Here is a 23,093-nt window from a genome sequence, read left to right on the forward strand (position 1 = left end):
TTTGACAAATATGTAATTCTAAATTTACTCTCATATATAAACTCTTAAAAAGATTGAGTTGATTTACCCTAATATATTCTCAAATGTTCTTCTCATCACACCTTCATCATCCAAGAGTATCCTAATCACATTTCACACTTCATCGTCCAAGTGTATTCCAATCAAACTTCTTACAAACACCTAGATTGCATTCCTATTATCGCCACATACACATATTATCCGATGTATATGTTTTTAAGTGCACCTAACGAATTTAATACTCCATATCAATTTGTAATTTGATCATCGCATACTGAATAGTATGATCAAAAGGCGAAAAAAATCACTAACATTGCAAATTAAAACTAGTTAAAGATGTCAAAATCACTAACAAAGAAAATTCAGTAGAACAGACTAAATATAGTTTTCATATCTAACATAAGATAATTCAAAGACCCAACTTTATTATAGTTTCAGACTTCTACTAAACCAAGATTTCAACTTGCCTAGCTAACAGGGATCTCATGGCAAAAGTTGAATTGAGACTTTTATGTTTTACAAGCTGATAAGGAATTGGCTATGTCGATCACGAAACGATAGCGCACATCAGACTTAGCAAGGCGTTCCATAGCAGTGTTTATCTCATCCATTTTGATGAGTTCTATGTCTGCAGTGATGTTATGCTTTCCACAGAAGTCTAGCATTTCCTGTGTTTCCTTCAACCCCCCAATATCACTTCCTCCAATAAGTTTTCGACCTGTATATATTGTTCAGAAACAAGCTAAGTAACGAATGCAATGAAAACACCATGTATGTATGTAACCAAAGATACAAGAAACGTTTAGTAGCTTACCAAAAACTAAGGGGAATACAGGAAGCTCCAGGGGTTTGTTTGGGAGACCGACAGTAACAAGCTTCCCGTTCAGCTTCAGTAAGCCAAGCAAAGGAAGTAATGAATGCACCGCAGAGACGGTGTCAATAATGAAGTCCATTGTCCCCATTGCAGCCTACATGAAAAACAATTCCAACTTTAACTCCATTGCATACAGGACTGCAAATCTATCACAGTACATATTCGCTTGGAATAAAGTACTGCAAGGATTCCTGATGATCTGAGCAACTAACACTGATACATAAACATAATAACAAAATCCGTGAAATCATAGTAAAACAGAAAAACAAGGTTAGAAGTAAGCCATTACCTTAATTTTTGCAGCATCATTGCTGACAAGGAAAGCATCTGCGCCGAGTCTGTTGAGAGCTTCATCCTCTTTAGCAGGGGAGGAACTAATGACAGTAACTTTGAGTCCAAAGGCTTTCCCGAACTTGACAGCAACATGACCAAGACCGCCTAATCCACAAACTCCCAAATGCTTCCCACTCACCGCCATTCCATAATACTTCATAGGACTGTATACTGTGATCCCAGCACACAAGAGGGGTGAAGTAGCATCAAGAGGCAGATTATCAGGTATGTTGAGTACAAATCGCTGGTTAACAACGATTTTATCAGAATAACCACCATAAGTCCTCGTCCCATCTTTATCTGTGGCACCGTAGGTGAAAATCATTCGAGGGCAGTAGTTCTCCAAGTCTTGCTCACAGGATTCACATTTCTCACAGGAGCCTACAATCACACCGACGCCTACATTCTGTCCAACTCTGAATTTCTTCACGTTATCCCCAACTTTTGTGACTATACCCACAATTTCATGCCTAAACAATTCAAGGAAACAATATACAAGAAAACAATCAAGTGATGATCAGAGCAACAGAAGCTAAGAGACGGCGAAAAAACTACACAAACACCCACCAGCCAGGAAAAAAAACGGATTCAGAAACAGAAAAGAAAGATGCACACTTCTAATGGTATGATATGAAAGGACATTTACATAAATGATAAAAATTATTAGAAAGAACAGGATATGTCAGAGTAAATTACCCAGGAACAAGGGGATATCTAGTGAAACCCCAGTCATTCTTCAAAGAATGCAAGTCAGAATGACAAACTCCACAGAATAAGATTTGAATGCTGACATCTTCAGGACCATTTTCCCTGTAACAGGACATTCATAATTAGTTTCAAAATGCTGGTTTGATCAACAATTTGTAGGTCGCATTTTGTCATAATTATTCTTTAACCATTAATATCTAGTTTGATCAACAATGTGATAAGTTTTGGTTAAACACAAAGATCCATTAGTATTATTGTTTGATTAAAGAATTGCAAGTTTTGAATTTTTTTTTTCCAGTGTAATGGGAGTTTTAGGACGGAATGACAACACTATTTTGTGGATGGCATCTAGCTTATTTAATTACATTTTAAAATGTGTTCCGCCTATATTAGTAATTTCGATTCAATAAAAATAAGTGTTGTCTACAATAATAATTTTAGTTTGTTAAATTTCAATTCCGCAAAAATAAAATGAATTGAAAAAAATCACAAAGGTATAAAAAATTACAAACAATAAATAAATACAGAGTATCAAATCAAAAAGATAACATTATAGCATAATAATGCCAAAGATATGATAAGATATGATATCATTGATATCTCTAATAATAACTTCATTGTAGAAACATTACCAAGGGCCTTTCCGTTAATAAACAACTCTATAAACACAACTCTAGCTTATGGCTCGATCCTCATAAATTGTTATATACAAGCTCTCGATCCTCATAAATTATTATATATACCCGGGTGCACGGTGCACCCAAGGGTATTGTTTGCTCGTTTCGATGATTATTGCTTATTTTATCATTAAATGAGCAAACAAACACCCTTAGGTGTACCGTATACCCGGGTGTATATAACAAGCTCTCCTCGATCTTTAATTTCTGTTAAAGGATGTTGACTATAGTTTTTAAGCAAAAAATTAAATCAAAAGGTTGTCATAATTTTTTCATTAGCATTCGAGAGAAATGTGCCTATTTTTCTGGTAGTACATTTAATTAATTAATTAATTAATTAATGTTAATGCCCAATTAATCATTGTTGAAGATCTTCAAATGAAGTCACAACTCACAACTGAAATGCAAACTAACCAAAAGATCACAAATCACCCACAATCTGAAATATTAAAATAAAAAGCCCTAGTTTCATTGATCATCAACGATTAATTTTTTTTTTTTTTTTTTTTTTTGACAGATCAACGATTGATTTTACTACAGCTTACAAAGTTCAGTATCATACACGTGTGGCGTGACCGTACATCATATTACAAAACGGCCAATGTATTTAATTTTTTTAATTGAATTGACACCTTCTTCACAAATGACTCAACGCATTGAGATTAGAGGGTGAGACTTGAACGACTGACATTATCTTTATCAAGAATGAAATACAAGTACGTCACAACTGATTTAACTATGACAATTATAAAACCATCATACAACATATGTCCTAAGGATATCTCGGGATAATAATAAACATGTTGATAGTGCAATTTGAACAACTAATGTAACAATTAAATTCGGATATAAAGAAAGACAACGATGGAGTTGGGATTACCTCCTAGAAAAATGGAAAGGAGAGAGAAAACCAGACGAATCAGAAGCAGCAAAGCCAAAAGCTTTAATTGGGTGCTCTTCTTCCGGTGACTTAGCCATGATTAATACACTACAATCTCTTTCTCTCTCTTGTACTAGAATTTTTATTCTTGGAAACTTAGGATAGGTGCATTCATTTATATAGACTACTCCAAGTCTCCAATGAATGTACTGTATGGTCTGTATCTGTTTTGATTTTTTGGGCCCATTTTAATGTTTTATGGTCTTTAAAATACGTATATTAAAACATAAATATCTTCAATTATATATCATGTAAAAATTATAAAAAAATTTAATATTTTTAAAGATGATATTGTAAGGAATCTAAAAAGATCTCACTTGACTATATTAGTTCTTATGGATAATCAAGGATTTGTAGTCAAAATATTCAAAGATTAACCGAGGAGGACTGAAGCTTGGAGGAGTATACTAATATATCGGAGTTAGGTCCTCTTCTTTTGATCTAATCTGTTGTGCTGAAATCTGCATGCTGTGCAATGTGTTGGAAGCTCAGCTCTATTGACCCCTGCTTTACTATATTAACCCCTGCTCTGCTATGCCTAGAAGTTCAAAAGAACAACGCCTTAATTATGCGGTTCTATATCATAAGTATACTTTCTATATTAATTATAGGATTCTATATTACGCTGAATAATAATATCCAATAAGAAAATGATACAAATTATACTCAAATTTACGGAGTACTATATATTATGAGTATACTTTCTATGTTAATTATAGGATTCTATATTACACTGAATAATAATATCCAATAAGAAAATGATACAAATTAAAAAGAAAAATGTTAATTTGGGGTTTACACATAAAATACGCTATCTTTATTCGCATGGGATAACAACTATTATCCCTTCTTTTTACTCTTTCATTTATTTTTATCACATGGACAAATTTGACAGTTTCTATCTTTTAGTATTTTATATAAAATCTTGTGTTCATACGGTCATACCAAATGATATAATTAAAAAAAAAAAAAAAAAAAAAAAAAAGGAAGTATTTTACAGTACATGTAAATTGTAAGAATGTGTAGAGTAGAGCGGAAAAATTAGGAAGCTATTTAAGGAGGTGAAGGAAATGCAAAGCGTTAAGCGTTAGTTAGTGAGTAGTGAGGGGTGGGGACAAGTGATAAATGGTAATGGGTTGGCTCATATTATCACTATCATATATCATTGATGGTATTGTATTATTTTGTTGGACGTCACACGAACCTTTTATTAGCCCTCATTTAAAGTGTTGAACTACCATGGTGCATGGTCCATAAATTGAATGGTTGTGTGAATTAGCAACAAAGAAAGTAAATGGAAACACTTTCTCAAATTAGATGCTTACAAGTGGGTATCATTCTTATCTTGATTTGGATAGAGTTTGTGTTTCATGTGTTGTCATGCTTAAATTTTAGGTGTGCCAATGGTGTTAGTCAGTACTAAATATCGACAGTAATAAGTGATGAATTGTTTTAAAATGCATATGATGAACCTTAGTAATATAAGGCCCTATTTTTTAGAGCTGCTATGTTGAAATTTGCTTTACTTTACTTTGCTGACACTTAGGGCTTGTTCTCTTCAAATTATTTTCAGTTCAGATTATTTTCAGTTCAATTCAGGTCCAATAAGTTCAGTTCAGTTCTTAATTTTCTTCTCTCATAAAATATTCAGTTCAGTTCACTTCAGTTCATCTGAGTTCAGCTCCAATAAGTTCAGTTCAGTTCATCTGAATTCAGCTCCAATAAGTTCAGTTCAGTTCAGTTCAGTTCACTTCAGCTCATCTGAGTTCAGCTCCAATAAGTTCATTCCAGTTCAGTTCAGTCAATCAGAACAGACCTTACTCTATTTTGCTGAAATATGCTCTGTTTGCCTAGAAGCTATAAAATAATAGGGTCTAAGTGTATATGTATCTTGCAATATTCACTTTTAATTACAAATTCAAATAAAGTTAGTTGAAACATTTTTAGTCAAAACTCTGTATTTCATATGAACTACTCCCTCCCTCCCCTTTTGATAGTCACTTATGTCATTTTTGGTGACCCAAAATGTTAGTCACATTTGCTTTTTTCAAGTACCATTAATATTATTTTTTACCAAAATTTTCTCCCATTTGCAAAAATATTTGTGTAAATTTAAGTTTCCCATATAAATTTTACTTTTACATGTACTTTATTTACTTTCTCTCTCTACTTTTTTGCATACTCAATGTAAATTTACTTTTTCAATGTACTTTTGTTATTTCTTATTTATGTTTAATAATTTCCGTGATTTTCTACCAAAAATAACTATCAAAAGGGGACGGAGGGAGTATGAAGTAGACATGTATTGATATTTTTGGTATTTGTTGCACTCAATAATAAAGTTTTGAAGTATTCATATGGAAATTATCAATAATATTCAATTTTGCATTCAAGTATTGATATTTTTGGTATCGTTATCTTGTTTTTATGGTAGCATTTTATTAAGAATGTACTCCGTAATTATTTAAAATGATATGCATAGGAGATCTTGAGAAGCAATGTGTCACACTCTCATACTATGTATTCAATATATATTATCCTTTAGTATTTTCTTTCACCTTTATAATGTAAGGTTAAAAGGTTTGAATAACAATCACCATTATATATATAAAGGTAATGATTTTCATCTATTTGTTACCTCTTTAAAACCTAAAGTGACAAATTAACAATTATCCTTACCCTCAAATAAAAAGAATGATAGTTAGGTTTAAGTTAATCTTTTTCATGGTTAAAATAAACAAATGAAAAGATAAGAGTTAAATGACTCATTTTCATTCTCTTATTCGTTTCCTCTTCACTCCATTTTCAATTTTCATACCAAATACCCCTAATAATAGTAATGAAACATAAATCAATAATTAGACAACAATGCATCACATATTCACATGAAATTACGTGTAGTAAAAGTTTTGTGTAGAACGGACTCACGTGAGTCCGGTCATACAAATAGAAAAAAAATGAGAAAAAAAATCTTAATGGTCAAAAATTAGATAATAATAGTCAGATATTAGATTACAATGGTCAGAAATTAGATTACAATGGTCAGATATTAGATTATAATTGTCAGAAAATAAGTTATATATATATATCAGAAAATAGGTTAAATATATTCCCCCTCAATTTCCAATGGCAGAAGAATTTACCCTCAGAAAAACAACAAAATCCCCTGTTTTTATTTTTATTTTATCTTTTTCTTTCTCTAAAAGTTCCCCTGTTTTCAACAATGCCGACAGAAAACCCAGAAAAAACCATAATTCAAACATTAACTACAACCTCAATTATCGGCATAAAACTCTACATTTTGATCTTAAACCTCGATTTTTTCTTGTTTTCTCATCTTCATCTGTTTAATCAGATGGAAAAACAAAGACGAAAAAACAAACTTGCGGTTTTCTTTCTTCTGCCATTGGGTCAGTGGTGGAGAATTCACGTGAAACGGAGTCACATAAAACCTTCTCGTATGTTTAAATGTGTGAAGATAAGTGTCAAAATTAATGTCAGAATAGTATGCGTAACGGACTATAGTTGGAATTGGTATATCTATTCGGATTTTGGGCCTTTGATTCAAGATTGGGCTTTGAACAGTTCACAATATATATATACTTCGACTTGCAAATCGATTGTGGGCCTGCTCAACATGAATCAACACGAGTACTTTCTTTTTTTGCAAACTCGAGCTTTCCTGAATTGATTGAACGCTTTTGCATGCCCTTGTCTTTCATGGTTGTTGCTTTAATATCCTGTCTTACCTTGCTTTTTTTTTTTTTTTTTTTTTTTTTTTTTTTTTGGCCAAGATAAAGTCAACATGTTTTTACAGAGTAAATAATTGTGTAAAATAATTTATAGACTATTTTGTTTTTTCAAGTAGTACACTTTGTATTATAGTACTCTTTATCTTATTATCTAGCATGTTTCTAATTAAGGTTAATCCACAAAGGGACGTCTGACTAGTAGCTAATATTCAACTTTTATTTGTTTCTTTCTCTTTTACTAATTCTCCATCTCCCATCTCCATCTCCATCTCCATGCTCTACCAGGCTAACTCAATGCTTACCCATTTTAGAGGAAACTTTTTCATGCTAATGTGACTAACTTAGAAAGAATAAATATTTACGGCTTTTTCTAAGCTATCATGTGTCATCTTCACATTGAACGCTTTTATGGATGTGATATATAAACACGTGTTATACTTTGATATGCACATGCATTTAAGGGCATTTTCAATGTTACAACACATTGAGTCTATCCATTTTTTTAAAAAAATAATATTATTATAAAGTCTAAGCTAACTTGATACCACAAATCGATAATTCATGGTGGAATTATGCTTGAACCCAACCCGCCCTTGACTTGTCTCCTTTACGTTTTTTATATTGTACACTTTATATTTTGGATCAATTTGACTCGGTTCCTTTTCCATCATCCAAAGAAATTAGAGAATAGAATCCTTACTATATAAACAAATACAAAATATGTTTGTATGGAATAGACTAGGTTGGATTGGACCGGTCTACTCAATTTCTAAAAATTCCATCTCCACACTTTACCAGATTCACCCTAATTGAGCTACTTAATGGCTCGAACCCAATCCAATCCTAATTTTTTAGCCCACTTGACACCTACCCATTTGGCAATCCCTATCATTAGCACTTTAATCATCTTACCTAAATCACAAAACTTCAACTAAGCATTATTATTAGAATATACCAAAATCCTACCAATATTCCACATTTCCACAGTAAATATAAGAAATGGGTTAAATAAAAATAATCATGCATATATATTTTTTTTCTTAATAACAATAATTATAATTACTCCCTCTCTCCCCAATTGTTTGTCCCAAACCATAAATCCACTTTATTAATATATTTGGGCAAAAAATGGTGCATATAGGTTGACATAAATATCAATGAGGAGAGAGATAGAGAGACTACAAGTGGAAAAACATGCCAAAAATAATATGGGGCAATCTTTTAGAAATACATTAAAAAGAAAAATGGAGTAAACAATTAGAAAAAGAGGGAATAATAAACCCAGAAAATGAGGGATATTGGAGACCTAAAGTCCCAAATATTCCATCTCTTAACAACAATATTTTACTCAAAATAATACAGTAATAATAATCTAACAAAAATCCAAACACCCCCCGGAATTCTGTCCTTTGGGCGCTCACTGGCACCCACACACAAACACCCAATTCCCTCAACAATTTTAGAGAGAGAAAACCAAAATTAAGAAGAGAGAGAAAACCAAAAATTAAACAACAATTTTTAACTCTTTGTTCTTCTTCTTCATCATCATAACTTTGTTTCTTCTCCTTTTTTATTTCTATATTTTCTGAAGTCAGCGTATATTGTATTTCTTGCATATTACTACTATCATTATCTTAATTTAGTATTATATTTCACATCATAAATCATACTTCATTAGATTATAATACAAACACAGTATTGTTCATTCATAATTTTATATTACTATAGTACAAGAAAATTAAATAAAGACCCAAAATTTGTCGAAATATCAATACCAAATCACCCAGAAAAAAAATAAATTTCTGGGTTTGTCAAGAGCTTCAAACTCAGATCTGTAGGTAGTTTCAGTTTCATCTTTTTGAGTTACTGTATTAATTTTGTTCATTCCTAATTTTTATCAAAAGTTTTTTATTGGGTTTTTTTTTTATTTTTTTATTTTTTAGATCTGATTATTGCTATTTATTGCAGAAAAATCTGATATTATTGGTGGGTGTTAATTGTAAATAGAGTGGTGGAGGTGGGGTTAAGATGGATTTGGATGATTTCAGAGGAATATTGAGAAATTCAGGGGTAGATATTTGGGGGATTATAGAAACTGCGATAAAGGTAGCATCTTTAGATTATGGAGATGAGCTTAGACTTAGAAGAGATGGTATTGTTGAGAAATTATACACAAATTGTCATAACTGTGAAGCTGCAATTTGTAATGATAATAAAACTAATAATGGGTTTGTTACTAATGCTGTGGTTGAGGCTGTTTTTGGGAGTGAAAGGGAGATGAATCCTAGGAAATCGAATTCGCCTTCCACCCCGGTTTCGATCCGTGGTGGGGATGATGTTGATGAGGAGGCTGAGGTGGATGTGGAGGAGGAGTTGGAGCAAGAATTTCAGGGGAGAAGGTTTGTTGAGAATGAGGAAGATGATGAGGAAAATGATGAGCTTAGGAGGATTCTTTCTGTTAGAGAACAGATTGAAGACACTAATCAGGTTGATTTTCTTTGTGTTACATGCTGCTGTTTTTAATTTGGTATGATTGATTGTGTACTAATAGTAATTATAATTATGGGTTTGTTGAATTGATTTAGTCTGAGGATTCATTGGTTGATTTGCTTCAAAGTTTAGCTGATGTTGATATTACATTCAAAGCTCTCAAGGTTAGTAGTGTTGAGCTGAATATGTTGATTGCATTCATATGGTATTACTAATGCAAAATATTGAGTTTGTTATGGTGATTGATTGTGAAGGAAACTGATATTGGGAGGCATGTGAATCGATTGAGGAAGCATCCATCAGGCGATGTTCGGAGATTAGTTAAAGTTCTAGTCAGGTTTTAATTAGTTCTGTTTTAAATTGCTTAATCAAGTTTGGTTTTTTGAATGTGCAAAGATTGAGTAGATATGGAGTTGTTGATTTGGACGGTTTCTTGTGTTTGTTGTTTTTTTGGTAGAAAATGGAAGGATTTGGTTGATGAATGGGTTAGGTCAAACACACCTGGTGAAGTTCAATCCTCAAATAATCTTATTGGTCTCTATCTCTTCCTTCTTTTAGCTTGTTTTATGATTATATTGTGAAATCGTGTATTGTGATCCAAAAAAAAAAAAAAAGTGGAATATTATTCCTTGTCTTGAATCTTTACTTTATTTTCCTTGTAATGTATGACTGTAAATTACTGGTTCAGTAGATGGAGACTCGCCGCTGCAGACTGTTTCAAAGAATCATCAAAATGGCAATCACAATCAGGTATATATGTTAAATGTTTCTTTTGCAAGGAAGAATATGAATATGCTGAAAAGCTTTCTTTTGCTTTTATTGTTTTCTTTATGAAAGATTCTTATTTTTGCTAATTTTCCTTTGCAGGTTCCTGATTTCACCTACTCGCCTAATCCACACAGTAAGAAGAGAACCTGATTCTCATACAGCTTACATAGATCTATCGATTGTGGTATTGATATTGTTTATCAAATTCCTTGTCTCGACAGATGGAAGTTTTGTATCTGATAAAAATATTTCGGAGATGGAACCTAAGAGAAAAGCTCCTCTCCCTCCTCCCCGTAGAGATCCTCCAGCCAGGCCGATGAAGAGTTCTTTACCAGCATCAGCTCCTCCACCCAATGTACACCTTTTTCGAGATTTCAATTTTGCTGTTTGGCTGATGAAAATTGAGTAGAACTAGAAAACATAATGCAGTCTTCTGGTTTTCGTTTCACAGCTCAGCATTTTCCAAAACCTCAAATTTGATTTTACTTAACCTCAAATTTGATTTTACTATGATTTTAAAGATTAACTGATTTTTCTGAGTTAAAGTCGTAGAGATATATTGAAATGTTTTGCTGAAAGCTGGTCATTTATGGAGGGGTTTGTGGAAACAGTTTCAAATAGCTTAGAGTGAAAGATAAGTTGCCTGATCAATTCCTATCTATTTTCTACCAGATGAATATTTTCAAATTGGTCTTTTGAGTCGGGAAATTTTCAAAAGAATTTGATAAAAAAATTCTGCTTAAAATTGCATCATTGGAATGGATTTTGATGTGATCACAGTCCTGTCATCATTTTTGGCTCGTTCAAGTTTTCTGTTTTATGTTCAAAATTTTCTCAGTTGAGGAACTGAGCTGGAAAAGTTTTCTCTTCAAAATTTTAATGAACAACTCCCATTGGGATGTTGCAGAAACAGAAAGAGGTGCGAATTGACCCAGATAGGCTGGCGTCTGCTAGGAAACGGCTTCAGGAGAACTACCAAGAAGCTCAAAATGGTTTGACACTTGACCCCTAAAACACCATTTTCATTATTCTTAAACTATAAGTAATGCTTGTACTTGTTTGTCATACTGATTACTGATCTAGTGCTTTTTATTTGCGTTTTGGGTTGTCTTTGTTAAAGCCAAAAAGCAAAGAACAATCCAAGTGATGGACATCCACGAAATACCGAAACCAAGGAATTCTTTCTTTGGAAGAAACAAAGGTGGCTTTCAGAGGCATTAGTGGATTGTCTTCTTAGCTTTTCAAGAAAGCTAAAAAGGATTATAGAGAAACAGTAACACCAACACACAGGGCTTTCAGAACCTAATTGGAAGAAAGCCTGATGAGAATGAGAAGAAAAAAGAGGAAAGTAACGGTTTTTCGTTGTCCACGCAATATTTTGAATACTACGTATAATTTTTATTTTTTTCTGGAACAATGTTCCCCGTTTTGATGATCCCCCCATCGATTTCGATCATTCTTAGTAATTTGTCAAAGCATTACAATAATTAAGTTGTGGACCGACTTGAGTAAGGGGGTTTCCCTAGTGGTGGTTTTGCTGGTTTGTACAAAAGTTTGAAACTACCTTGTTTCTATAGAATTTTGATAGGAATATTCTCCCTTACATGTGAAAATACAGAGTTGGGTTTCTCCCTTTCATCGTCCATGTTCTAATTCTTCTCCTAACCACCACGCCTCGTGTAGAATTGGGGGAAGGAGAAGAGTTCGGAACAGGCTAAAATGCCATTATAGTATTACACTGATGCATTAAGTGTCCTTAAGCCGATGCTACAATTCTTGACAGCAAAGGCGGGTGATTTTTGGAAAAAAAAAGTGTTGTACTTTTGCCTTAGGGAGTGTGCAAATCTATCAGATGATGTTCATAATTGTAATGTTTCCAAATTTGTACAAAGTCTGGTGTTCCCACCATTTTTGCAAGGAAGATCAATAATGAGTTCATGTGATCCACATGGCTTGAACTTTGCATTGAAAGTGGAGTTATGACCTATGAGTTGGTTCCTTAAATAGCTGCTTTTGGGCAAAAATGTATAAACATAGGGTGATCAGAAGTAATTTTTGGACTAATTGATTGTTGGTGCAATGATAATTAGGAATTTAGGACTGCACTTGGTAGGGAGAATCGCATGTTCAATCCCTCACAATAACAATTGAAAGGGGACTGAAACTTAACCATCTAGAATTGAGTTCCAAATTTAAATTAGCTCAAAGGAAGATCTTGGTGAAAATACCAAAAAAAAAAAAAAAAAAAAAAAAAGAATTTTTGGGAGATGCTTCTTTTTTTTTGACAGGAAAACAAAAGAGATATTCTCCTAGGCCTTAATCTGTAAAATGTTTGTATAATAATCCCTTTATTTTTTAATTGATTCGGTTTAAGCCTCCGTTCACTTCACCTTATTTTTGCTGAATTGAAATTATTTTTACTGAAACAAAATTATATTTGCTGAACTTAAATTAATTTTACTGAACTGAAACTATTTTTGCTGAACTGAAATTATTTTTACTGATTTTCTATTATAATTCTTCTATAAGAAAACTGAATTTTACTGAACTGAAATTAATTTTACTGAAGCGAACTTATTTTTACTGAACTGAAATTGTTTTTACTTAATATTATTTTTTTAAGGTGAAGTGAACATGACTTAAGTACACAAATATCAGTATAGAACCATAGTTAATAATATCTTTAATTATTTAATACAAAGTAATAATTAAAAATCAGTAAAAGTAATAAAGTTAATACGGAGTCGTACTAGATTTTATACGATGGTTTTTTTGGTATGTAAATCCCACATTAGTCAAAGTTAATACACTGCCAAACAAAAAACGAAGAGAATAAAATCGAATTTGTTTTTCAGAATTTATTTCAATTAAAAACATATGAGTATATTTTTTAATTTTTATACGTACTCCTTAGTACGTTTATTTTACTTGATGCATATAGTTAAATTTTGTAAGATTATTAAAGAAAAAAAACACAGTACATACCACTCCGTATATTTTTTACAGTTAAATAACCAGAATTTAGTTACTACTGTAGCAGCAGCAGTATGAGTTTGAGACACTGGAAGTCAAAATGTAAGTAAGTGGCCCATGTATTAATTGTCCTTTATTTGGCATATTGTGAATGTGGTGCTTCTTTTTCATGTTTGTGGTTTTCGTTGCGTAACATCATACTCCGTGGGTCCCTTTTGCTTACTTAATAAGTGGGTCCCTTTCATTTTTATCTTGTTTTTTAGTAGTATACTACTCGTAATGTATTTCATGACGAAACAATGACGGGTGTAGCCGTCTAGGGTTATTTTTTTCATGCTCATTTATCTACACAGTACAAATACCTTAGGTTGGTTGTATTTTTGATCATTTTTTTCCCAATTCATCAATTCCCAAAGTGGTAAACCCCTTCCTCACACCATAACTCATAATCCATAGTGGTAACCCTCTTCCTAAAGTAAGGGCCTATTCTGATTGACTAAAGTGAGCTGAATTGAATTAAACTTATTGGAGTTAAACTAAATTAAACTAAATATTTTATGAGAGAAAGAAATTAAGAACTGAACTAAATTGAAAATAAGCTGAAGAGAACAAGGCCTAACAATGACCAAATCCATAGATAAACCCATCATAAAGAACAATGACGATGTCATGTGGTACTTTTTAAAGTTTGTGTGTCATGTCACAATGACACGTTACTTGTCAAAACTTTATGTGTCATGTAAGCTTGTCACTTTATTTAACAAAATAAATTATACTTTGACTTAGATTCGACCCCATAACCTCCAACGCATAAGGTCATACATTAACCATTTCAACCAACTTTGTCTTGTTTAAAACGAACACCTCCCTTTTTCTAACCTCAAAACCCACCGAAAAATCAATTTTATCTTGTTTAAAATGAACACCCCCTAAAAATTGTATTATTACAAAATAATCAAAAAGTTGTATTATCAAAAAGAATGAACCAAAGGTTGTATTATTTTTTGGCTATTTTTCCTAATAAATAACCAACCAGTCAACTACAAACACCTTCAATAGTTCAATGTTCAATCCTTCATACAATCATATACGCTGTGTTTGGAGAAAAGCTGAAAGTTGAACCTGATTGTATTAGTTGATTTTAATTAGCTGATTGTATTAACTGATTTGACTAACTTATTTTATTAGCTTATTGTAGAAAAGTATTTGGTGAATAGCTGATTGTTTAAAGCTGATTGATTATGTGAAGTGACCAATAAGCTAATTGTGGGATATGTAGTTAATATAGGATTTTAAATTTAATAGGGGTATAAGTGTCATTTCACCATAATAATTGAATAAGCTAATAGAAAAAGGTCCTAAAAGGAGTTTTTTTGAAAAAGAGCTTATTTATTAGAATAAGATTTTTAAATAAGCTTTCCACCAAACACCTTGAATTAGCTAATATTAATCAAAAAAGCTAATTTTGGTCAAATAAGCTAATTTTGCCCAAATAAACTAGTTACCAAACATGGCCATAATTGTATTAACAAGCCCATAATAAATCCCTTCTTTAATTTCTCTATCTCTTTTTCTGTGTTTTACTGAATACTACTCTGATTGGTTGGAAAAACCAACAAAAAGATTTGAGAAATGGGTTGATTTTGACCCAAAACTGACAACATTAAAATACTACGAATCTACGATTACTTGTATTATGTATTGTTAAGTGGGCTGCATCACCGCAATGGGCTTTTATGGCCAAATTAATGGACTGTGGGTCCGGATCTCTTCTTGGATAACTACAACACCCGGCAACTTCCGCAAATTACTAGTTATTGAGAAATAATGAATGATGTTGTATACAATTACACAAGATTAATAAGTGCGAGTGCTCAGTGCATGCACTACATATGCCGGTATAAAACACGCACAGTTGCACACACATCTCTTCATAAATCAGTAAAAGGTGTTCCAAATGTTATGCATGAAATAGTTCCAAATTCAATACGAGTACTTCAATATAGGTATTATAAAGAATATCTCGAGGAAAACTACCAAAGCCGGAATACACTAGAGGCATTAAATTTTGAGGTTAAAAAAAAAAAAAAAAAAAAACCATAAATATCTTTGCACCTTACGTTATACCCTGTGTAGTATCACATTAATAGTTTTGGTAAATGTATCAGTATTAAAAAAAAATAAAAAAATTACTCAAGTCAATTCATGGATGTAGCCAATACTTTCATTAGAAAAGCTATTGATGATCCAGTTAAATGGCTAAAATTAGCATCTCAAAGTAATGATCTTATTTTCATAATGTGTGAAAAGTGGATATCATCTCATTCAGAAATACTATCTTGAATTAACTAGCAATTTTGGTAATTTTTTGCGTTACCTCAAAAGAGGAATAGACTAGTTCACTCTTGTACCTTTGAATCTCCTGACTTCTTCAAGCTACCCAAAATTCCATCAATCAGCTTGTCCTTCTTAGTCTCTATAGGATCTGCAACAAACATGTAGCTCTTTCGTGAGCTCTGCTTTCGTGCATGGTTAAATGCAGAAGCAGAAAGAGCAGCAGCTTTACCTTGGACACTAGTGTTGGTACTGTTGGATGTTTGAGGCGGCTCAGATTCCTCCTTAGAACAATCTACTAAACCCTCGGCATGAGAACCATGATCCTGAGGTTCGCTTTCGTCCTTGGTGCTGTACCATGAATCCAAGATTTGCAGCAGCGAGCTATCTTCCTCATCCATCCTTGACCTATTTTGATCTTCTGCTTTGACTTGGGATGTAGTTATGTCCTCTTCCCATTCTGAAAATTCATCATCATCTGATACAAAAGGCTCATATTTACCATTCACTTGGCTTGGAGAGAATTCACTTTCCTGTTTCGCAACAGGCCCAAGTTCGTCCCATGGAGATTCACCATCCACATTCTTCCGTGGTGAATCAGACACATCACTATCAGCACCTGGTGACTGATCTGTGAGGCCTAAAGACTCAATACCAGTAGAATAAACCACACTATCCGAATAAATATAACCACCCATAATTTTCACCCCAGGCATTATTTGTAGGAGGGATACCAGTTTTGGGTAACCAAGCTTTTGGTGATCAAGAGAATATCCATACTTTAAAAGGAAAGACTGTTTGAAGACTCCCATGTTGAAGCCATCAGGGTTTTGTGATAAAAGTTCATCCAAAAGCTTCTGACAATCTGCTAGGACATCACCTCTGGAGTTTTCAGAGGGCTTCTTGTGCACAGCAGAGGAAACCTTAATTTCAGGTTTTTCTACTGAAGATGAACTCTTGAAGATAGAACTTAATCCATTTGAACGTTGAGGCTGCACATTCTGAGGTGGAACTTCTTTAGTGCTCTCCACAGTAGGGAGAAAAATTTTAAATCGAGGAGTTTGAGTAGGGAACTCCTTGATCCATTCCTTTTCTGAAACTAGTAAATCAATCAAGTGATGAAGATCACTTTCTTGCAAAGGTCGAACACTGAAAGGTCCTTCCTTCTGAAGCCTTTCAGCAATTTGTCCCCTAAGATGAAATCCCAGAATTAGCAAATAGCAAATATCTTGGAACATAGAAGCATCAAAATCAACAGAAACTATTAATTTTATGAACCAATTTTTTTGCAAAATTTCTGCCAAACTTATTCCAAGAATCGTGGTTGATCCACTTTAGAGCTTTCTGTGAAGCCTCTTGAAATAGCAATACAGTAGTGAAACATTGGACATTAAATTATAGAGAATATTGGAAACAAATTACTAGACTAAAGCAGGAATTGAATAACTATTACATATTAATATATTGTATAAGGTGATCATCAAACTGTATTCTAAATTGAAGGATTTTAGGAAGTTGTTTAGGTTCTATAGGGCACCTGAGCAGGGCCTTTGTCCAGGGATACACATCTCTGCAAATATTCTGTTAACCCATGACTTGAAGAAATATGCCAGAAGGAGGATTCCATTAATCTATGCAAAGATTAGCTATAGGAAAAGTGTATTATTTCATTATTTGTGAGCTGAGAAGCTACGATTTACCCTCTCACAGTCTCACATCAACAATTATTTTGTTTCCCTAATCAGATGGTAGACATCATGGATTGGTGTGCATAAAAAGTATTGTACTCAGACATTAATAAATTATTGGTGTAAAAACAGCTTGATGAGGCTGATTAGTCCTACCCACTAATTTTCTGCATAGAAGGGCTCTCTCAAACATTAAGAAGCTTGCTCAGCGTAATGATCTTAATTTCCATCCTCTGTTTCAGGATAAAAGCTTCATTCATTCTTAATTGTCCTTTTACAAGGGAAGCCAGGGGTTATTCTTATTTTACATCAGAAAGCAATATTTTCCCTTACCTCATGAAAAGAGAAGTGGTTTATGAAATATGTAAAGGGTAAGAAGCTTTTGGCCATACTTGATAAAGCTACAATTGTAGCCACCACTTATGTGCTTTGGTCTGAAAATAAAACTGGTTTCCAGTTGGAAACTTCCCTCACTTCACATCATCTAAGTTACAAGACATGAAAATGTTTGATCAAAAGGCTGAGGCCTCGAACCTTGCTCCAACATGATTTATGTCTTGTGGCTGCTGTGGAGGGTGATTCGATCAAGTTTTTGCAATGGATTTCCCTGCTATAGGGCAACCCCAGGTACTGGTGTAAATTCAGGAGTAGTATTCAGATATCCTTTGGACAAGTTTAAAAGTTAATAAAATTTACAAATTTCCCAAATGAAAAGACTCGATAAGAAGCAGAAACTCATCTATGAAAATGTGATACCCCAGTCTCTCAACCACTACCAAAGCCATAAATTGAATCCTAAACAGAGTGGGTAGCCTGTTAAAGAAGCCTTAGCCTCTCGACAGTATCAAATTCATAAATTGAACTCTATACAGTGTTGGTAGCCTAATTGTACCAGTTACCAAGTTTAAACCAAGGGTCTCAATCTCTCAATGGAAACCCATAGACAATAGTCAAATGGGTTTGACCAAACCAAAATGTATTGCTCTATATTACACAGTAACCAAAAGGAAATTTTGTCCGAAAGCTCCTCACAAAAGCACTTTGTTGTGAGAAACCTTCTTTTTTTTTTTTTTTTGGTGAGATCATACCTTAATCATTTTTTTTTTTGCGAAGTCATACCTTATGCCGGAAAAAGGGGCTTGATCCAGCTTTCCGGTGTTGACTACCCCAACCCCACCCACAAAACCACCCCCCTCCTCAACCCCACCCACAAAACAGCCCTTTCACGGCAACCACCCCTCGCTCTTCCCCAAAACCCAAAACCCCATCCCCTTCCATGGCAGCCTACCGAACAGCCCCAGCCACCCCTCTCCCCTCCACTGTCGGAGCTGACGCCCAAACCTCCCATGCCAGCGACCCTACCCCGGGACCCCTCTCCTCCCCTTTCCCCACCCCACCTTTCCTCCACCCTGATTACCCACCCCTTCTGTTTTCCACAGTACGCCCCCTCCCTATCCTCCCACCTTGAAATGGACCCCCTACCCCTTCCTCTGCCCTCAGCCGCGCCCAAACCCAAAATACATACTCTAACCACCCTAAACCCTAATGAAGGAAAGGAGGGGGGCGGTTTCGTGGGTGGGGCTGAGGAGAGGGTGGTTTTGTGGGTGGGGTTGGGTAGTCAATGTCTGAAAACCGGGTTAAACCCCATTTCCAGGATAGAGGTATGAATTCGCAAAAAAAAAAAAAAAAATGTTTTAGGGTATGATCTTCCAAAAAGAAAAATATAAGGAGGTTTCTCACAAAAAAGTGCTTTTATAAGGAGGTTTTTGACAAATTTTCCCAACAAAAAAGATAAAATACATCTTTACTTGAACAAACTGATGACAACATTTAGAGTATGTGCAAACAGACAGCTGATCCTGGAAGCAAGTCATTTGTCCTTGAAATCATGCTAAATTTGGATTAACATCATAAGAGAATTATCAATGAAGACCAGTTCTTGAAAGTTATTAATAGAACCAACCAGCAGGACAGGAGTCTGGAATTTAAAGTAGAGGGGCAGATATACCATAAAACACCATTTAAAAATCTAAAAGCAAGGTATTGGGTACATACATGAACTAATATAAAGTCAAATGCATAATTTGAAAATATTGTGTGACATAAATACCTGGATGTTGAGTTTAAGACAATGTCTGATCCTCTGCGTGTTCTTAAGAATGATTGAATAGCGCTCCAGAAAGTATCCTTACAGAACAGATCATGTCTCTTTGAATGTAAAGCGCCATATAGCATCTGTGAGTCTTCTTCTATACAGCCTGGCTCTTGGCTGGATATTTCAGTTGATTTCTTGACAGATGAATTCCTCCAAGGATTACACCAGCTTATCACCCTTCTAATGAATCCTGGAGAAGCATCGGATTTATCATGTATTTTACTTCTGCCATCATGTATTTTACTTTTGGCATCCTTGACATCCTTGGTTAATCTTGTCTCTTCAGCATCTGTACCAGTGCCAAACCATAGTTGTTTTAACAGACCAAATTTACTTAGCAAATGTTGTTCTTCCTTTGGAGCCACGGGAATTTCAACTACCTCTGCATTAGTAGAAGCAACTTGATCGTCTTTTTGAGCAACATCCAACGCTTTATATTCAGGAGTCACATTTCCTGCCATATCTTCCAGTGTTCTTTCTCCACGGTCAATATATGGTGACACGGGCAATTGTGGGTTAATATCCTCCATTCTAGTAATTGTGTTAGCCTGACCATATTCTTTTCTAGTCACCCCTACTTCCTGTTTCTTTTCAGAAGTGGACCCTACAGATTCTCGAACTTTTGGAGCTACAGGACGTAGAAAATACATACCATTATGACCAGATTCAACCTTTAAAATGTGGGGTACAGACATCAGAAACACAGAGAGTTTTTTATGACCATAGTAATTTTTATCAATAGACACTTTCATTTTGACCAGTTCATGTCGAAATTCATCAATGGTAAGTCCTTTGGGATATGCATTAATAATACGACGTAGCTGCCTCAAAACTGCTACGGGAACCGGATGATACTTAGACTCCGAGGAGACCTCGACCTTAGATGAATTGTCAGCTACTTCATAGGGATCTTCAAAAGGCCCTCTGTAGTGGCCATACCAAGAATTGAAGGGGCCATCTGGAGGTTGGTTATAATGCCAGCCAATTAAATGTTCCCCTCTAGCTAATTCATTCCAGTTCCACATGATGCTTGCAGCACTACAAAGGACACTAAGATTACGCCCGCCTTCTGTATTTGCAGCAAGGAGTATATTGTAGTTGTTCATTCTCAATTTGTGTAAGATACCGGCAAAATCCCTGTCACCTGATATCAAAAAGATATGTGCAGGTGGAGGATTTTGACACACCCAATACATAAGATCCACAATAAGGGACCTATCAGCGCTATTCTTTCCACCTGCCAAGATAAACACAGCACAAAATATGTAAGCTTCACCTAATAGACCAGAGAAAATGTCTTTTGAATAGATTTTTTTTTTTTAAAATAACAAATTACAATAAATAGTCAAGAAAATAGCAATATAGCATATATATGAGGCATCTGTAGCAAATTGCCAAAAGCGCTGAAAACTGATATGCAGACTAACACCAACAGGTACTTCCAAGATATTTGAGATGGCCATTAGAAAAGTCATATCAAATAGAATACAGAAGAATTCCACTCTTATGTCTTTCCCTGAAATACTCAGCATCACTAACCGACTCTTGCAATAAACCTTTCAAACATTGATCTCAATTTAGCAATTTGCATTAACAAAACAAAGTAAAAAGAAATAACATTTTCAGATCCAATATCACTGAAGCTCTTTAATTGTTTTACCCACTCCATTAAAATTAAAACTAGGCCTCCTTTTAAGAAGCTCAGAAAGTTAAGAACTGAAACATTGAATGAAGAAACAAATGGTTCTCTCACTGGTCTCTTACCATCAAATATCATATTCATACCTACTACCTATAGTTAACTTAGTAGCCAATAGATATTGTTGAAAACAATGTGCGCACACTCACATTTACACAGATTAATTCCACATTCATGTACCAGTATAACCCTAAGCCAGGAGCCCAGGATAGCGTTAATGCCGTTAAAACTATAAGGGATAGCGTTAATGCCGTTAAAACTATAAGGGAAACCTCGCAACCATACATTGATGTTCTTAATCAATTGTGCAAAATACCAAGTCCCCAGAAACATATTCCAGCATGTATAAATTTGGAATATTATTGTGTGCATCAACTCCTTAAGATCAGTGCAAAGTTTACAAACTGAAATCAACAAACAACTAATAAAACACAAGTCATATACTCAAGGAGAGACCTACCAAATGCTCCAACGCATAGTTCAGTTCATTTTCAATATACTTGAAGCCACTAACCAATATTCTAAGCAACCAATTTGATGAGACAAAGCAATGTGAAACTTTCCCATTTGTGCTGAATACAATTAAGACAAAAAACCAGACAAATCAATCTAAGCATTAGCATAAAATTGCCTAAATTACACCTCTAAGTATAATAATTCCAACCTTTTAAATATCTTCCTACCTATTATGCCCTTAACAACTAATAATCAAAACCCAACTACAAATTACTTACCTCAAATAAAAACAAAAAATCACAATAGTAAACAAAATTGGTAATCTACAATGGAAAACACAACAAAAATTAAACACCTCAAAATTCCAAAATAACAATAGAGAAGAGAGAGTATATATACCACGAGGAACGTGAACAAGATTAACACCAGTGCTAGTCAAGGCTTCCTGATTAGCCCTACTAAGACATACAACATCCCCAAAAGCGGTAACTTGAACAGGACCCTTAATCCCATTTTCTCTAATAGCTGAAGTTATGCCATGGGTGATCTTAAACACGTTAATCCCATTTGGTACGGAGCAATTCTCTATATCCCACCACACTGAAACCTTCACATTCTTGCTCACTTCGTCGTGCCGCCGCGACGGCGAAGGAGCGGAAGAGTAATTCTTGCAAGAATTGGGTGATGCTGATGAAGATGAAGTTGAAAATAGAGAAATACAGAGGATTTTTGAGGGTGAGGAAGAAGGGGAGGATCTAGATAGGAGAAATTGGTAAATGGGTTTTGATTTTGAGGTGAGAGAATTCATTGTGATGGGGTTGAAATTGGGGAATTAGGGTTTTTAGTGATTGAAGGGAAATGAGAGAATTTGTTGAAGATTTGAGGGTTTCATAAATTCATTTGAATTCCATTTTCATGGAGATTTTCAGAGGTTTTCTGGAAATGAGGTTGTCAGAAAGTGATTGGAGTGTGAGTGAAATGAGAGCTAAAACCCTGCTTAAGCCCTAATATCATGTGCTTCTCACGTGCTGTTATTTTCCTTATAGGGTTTACTAGTATGACTTATGAGGAAATTTCAACTTCAATTTCAATTCCTTCCCAAGCAACAAAAATAAAAATAAAAAAAAGGGTGTGAGCTTTAGTTGTGATTGTGTAATTGTGTTTCTCTAAGCACTCTTTATTCGTGAATAGCCTTAGTTGCTTAGATAGGTAATTATGCACCACAAAA

General features: G+C 34.3%; 3 protein-coding genes across 5 annotated transcripts; 1 reads left to right on the forward strand and 2 right to left on the reverse strand.

Moving 5' to 3' along the window:
- Positions 1–345: 345 nt before the first annotated feature.
- Positions 346–3,650, reverse strand: LOC145562019 (putative mannitol dehydrogenase). The gene is made up of 5 exons (XM_081622168.1): positions 3,491–3,650; positions 1,922–2,035; positions 1,182–1,695; positions 833–986; positions 346–736 (listed from the first exon to the last, which is right to left on the reverse strand). The coding sequence occupies exons 1-5, from the start codon at positions 3,586–3,588 to the stop codon at positions 528–530; spliced, it is 1,089 nt and encodes a 362-aa protein (XP_081478294.1). The 5' UTR covers positions 3,589–3,650; the 3' UTR covers positions 346–527.
- A 5,049-nt stretch (positions 3,651–8,699) lies between these two features.
- On the forward strand, positions 8,700–12,163 carry LOC145562020 (putative mediator of RNA polymerase II transcription subunit 26c). Of its 3 annotated transcripts, none has more exons than XM_081622170.1 (10): positions 8,700–9,140; positions 9,271–9,789; positions 9,888–9,956; positions 10,047–10,129; positions 10,250–10,326; positions 10,481–10,542; positions 10,660–10,693; positions 10,782–10,915; positions 11,468–11,552; positions 11,681–12,163. In XM_081622170.1, the coding sequence occupies exons 2-10, from the start codon at positions 9,331–9,333 to the stop codon at positions 11,779–11,781; spliced, it is 1,104 nt and encodes a 367-aa protein (XP_081478296.1). In that variant the 5' UTR covers positions 8,700–9,140; positions 9,271–9,330; the 3' UTR covers positions 11,782–12,163. The 3 variants fall into 3 exon arrangements, with proteins under 3 accessions (XP_081478296.1, XP_081478298.1, XP_081478297.1); XM_081622172.1 differs by having other exon boundaries at positions 10,484–10,542; XM_081622171.1 differs by having other exon boundaries at positions 8,700–9,136.
- Positions 12,164–15,229: 3,066 nt separating this feature from the next.
- LOC145564617 (uncharacterized) lies at positions 15,230–22,764 on the reverse strand. Its single transcript, XM_081624886.1, has 5 exons — positions 22,265–22,764; positions 19,666–20,947; positions 16,100–17,058; positions 15,945–16,018; positions 15,230–15,314 (listed from the first exon to the last, which is right to left on the reverse strand). The coding sequence occupies exons 1-5, from the start codon at positions 22,671–22,673 to the stop codon at positions 15,279–15,281; spliced, it is 2,760 nt and encodes a 919-aa protein (XP_081481012.1). The 5' UTR covers positions 22,674–22,764; the 3' UTR covers positions 15,230–15,278.
- Positions 22,765–23,093: the final 329 nt, after the last annotated feature.

Source organism: Chenopodium album, chromosome 10 (genome assembly GCF_948465745.1).
Source record: "Chenopodium album chromosome 10, dcCheAlbu1.1, whole genome shotgun sequence".
Taxonomy (NCBI): Eukaryota; Viridiplantae; Streptophyta; class Magnoliopsida; order Caryophyllales; family Amaranthaceae; genus Chenopodium; species Chenopodium album.

What these genes read in the sequence shown, in the direction of transcription:
- LOC145562020 (XM_081622170.1), top strand. Translation starts at nt 9,331, where the DNA reads ATGGATTTGGATGATTTCAGAGGAATATTGAGAAATTCAGGGGTAGAT. An exon ending in ATCCTCAAATAATCTTATTG is followed by an intron (nt 10,327 to 10,480) that starts GTCTCTATCTCT and finishes TTACTGGTTCAG; the next exon opens with TAGATGGAGACTCGCCGCTG. An exon ending in AAAATGGCAATCACAATCAG is followed by an intron (nt 10,543 to 10,659) that starts GTATATATGTTA and finishes TTTCCTTTGCAG; the next exon opens with GTTCCTGATTTCACCTACTC.
- LOC145562019 (XM_081622168.1), bottom strand. Translation starts at nt 3,588, where the DNA reads ATGGCTAAGTCACCGGAAGAAGAGCACCCAATTAAAGCTTTTGGCTTT. An exon ending in AGATATCCCCTTGTTCCTGG is followed by an intron (nt 1,696 to 1,921) that starts GTAATTTACTCT and finishes TGAATTGTTTAG; the next exon opens with GCATGAAATTGTGGGTATAG. An exon ending in TGTATTCCCCTTAGTTTTTG is followed by an intron (nt 737 to 832) that starts GTAAGCTACTAA and finishes CAATATATACAG; the next exon opens with GTCGAAAACTTATTGGAGGA.
- LOC145564617 (XM_081624886.1), bottom strand. Translation starts at nt 22,673, where the DNA reads ATGAATTCTCTCACCTCAAAATCAAAACCCATTTACCAATTTCTCCTA. An exon ending in TCTTGTTCACGTTCCTCGTG is followed by an intron (nt 20,948 to 22,264) that starts GTATATATACTC and finishes TTATCTTGGCAG; the next exon opens with GTGGAAAGAATAGCGCTGAT. An exon ending in AGAAGTCAGGAGATTCAAAG is followed by an intron (nt 15,315 to 15,944) that starts GTACAAGAGTGA and finishes CGGGTGTTGTAG; the next exon opens with TTATCCAAGAAGAGATCCGG.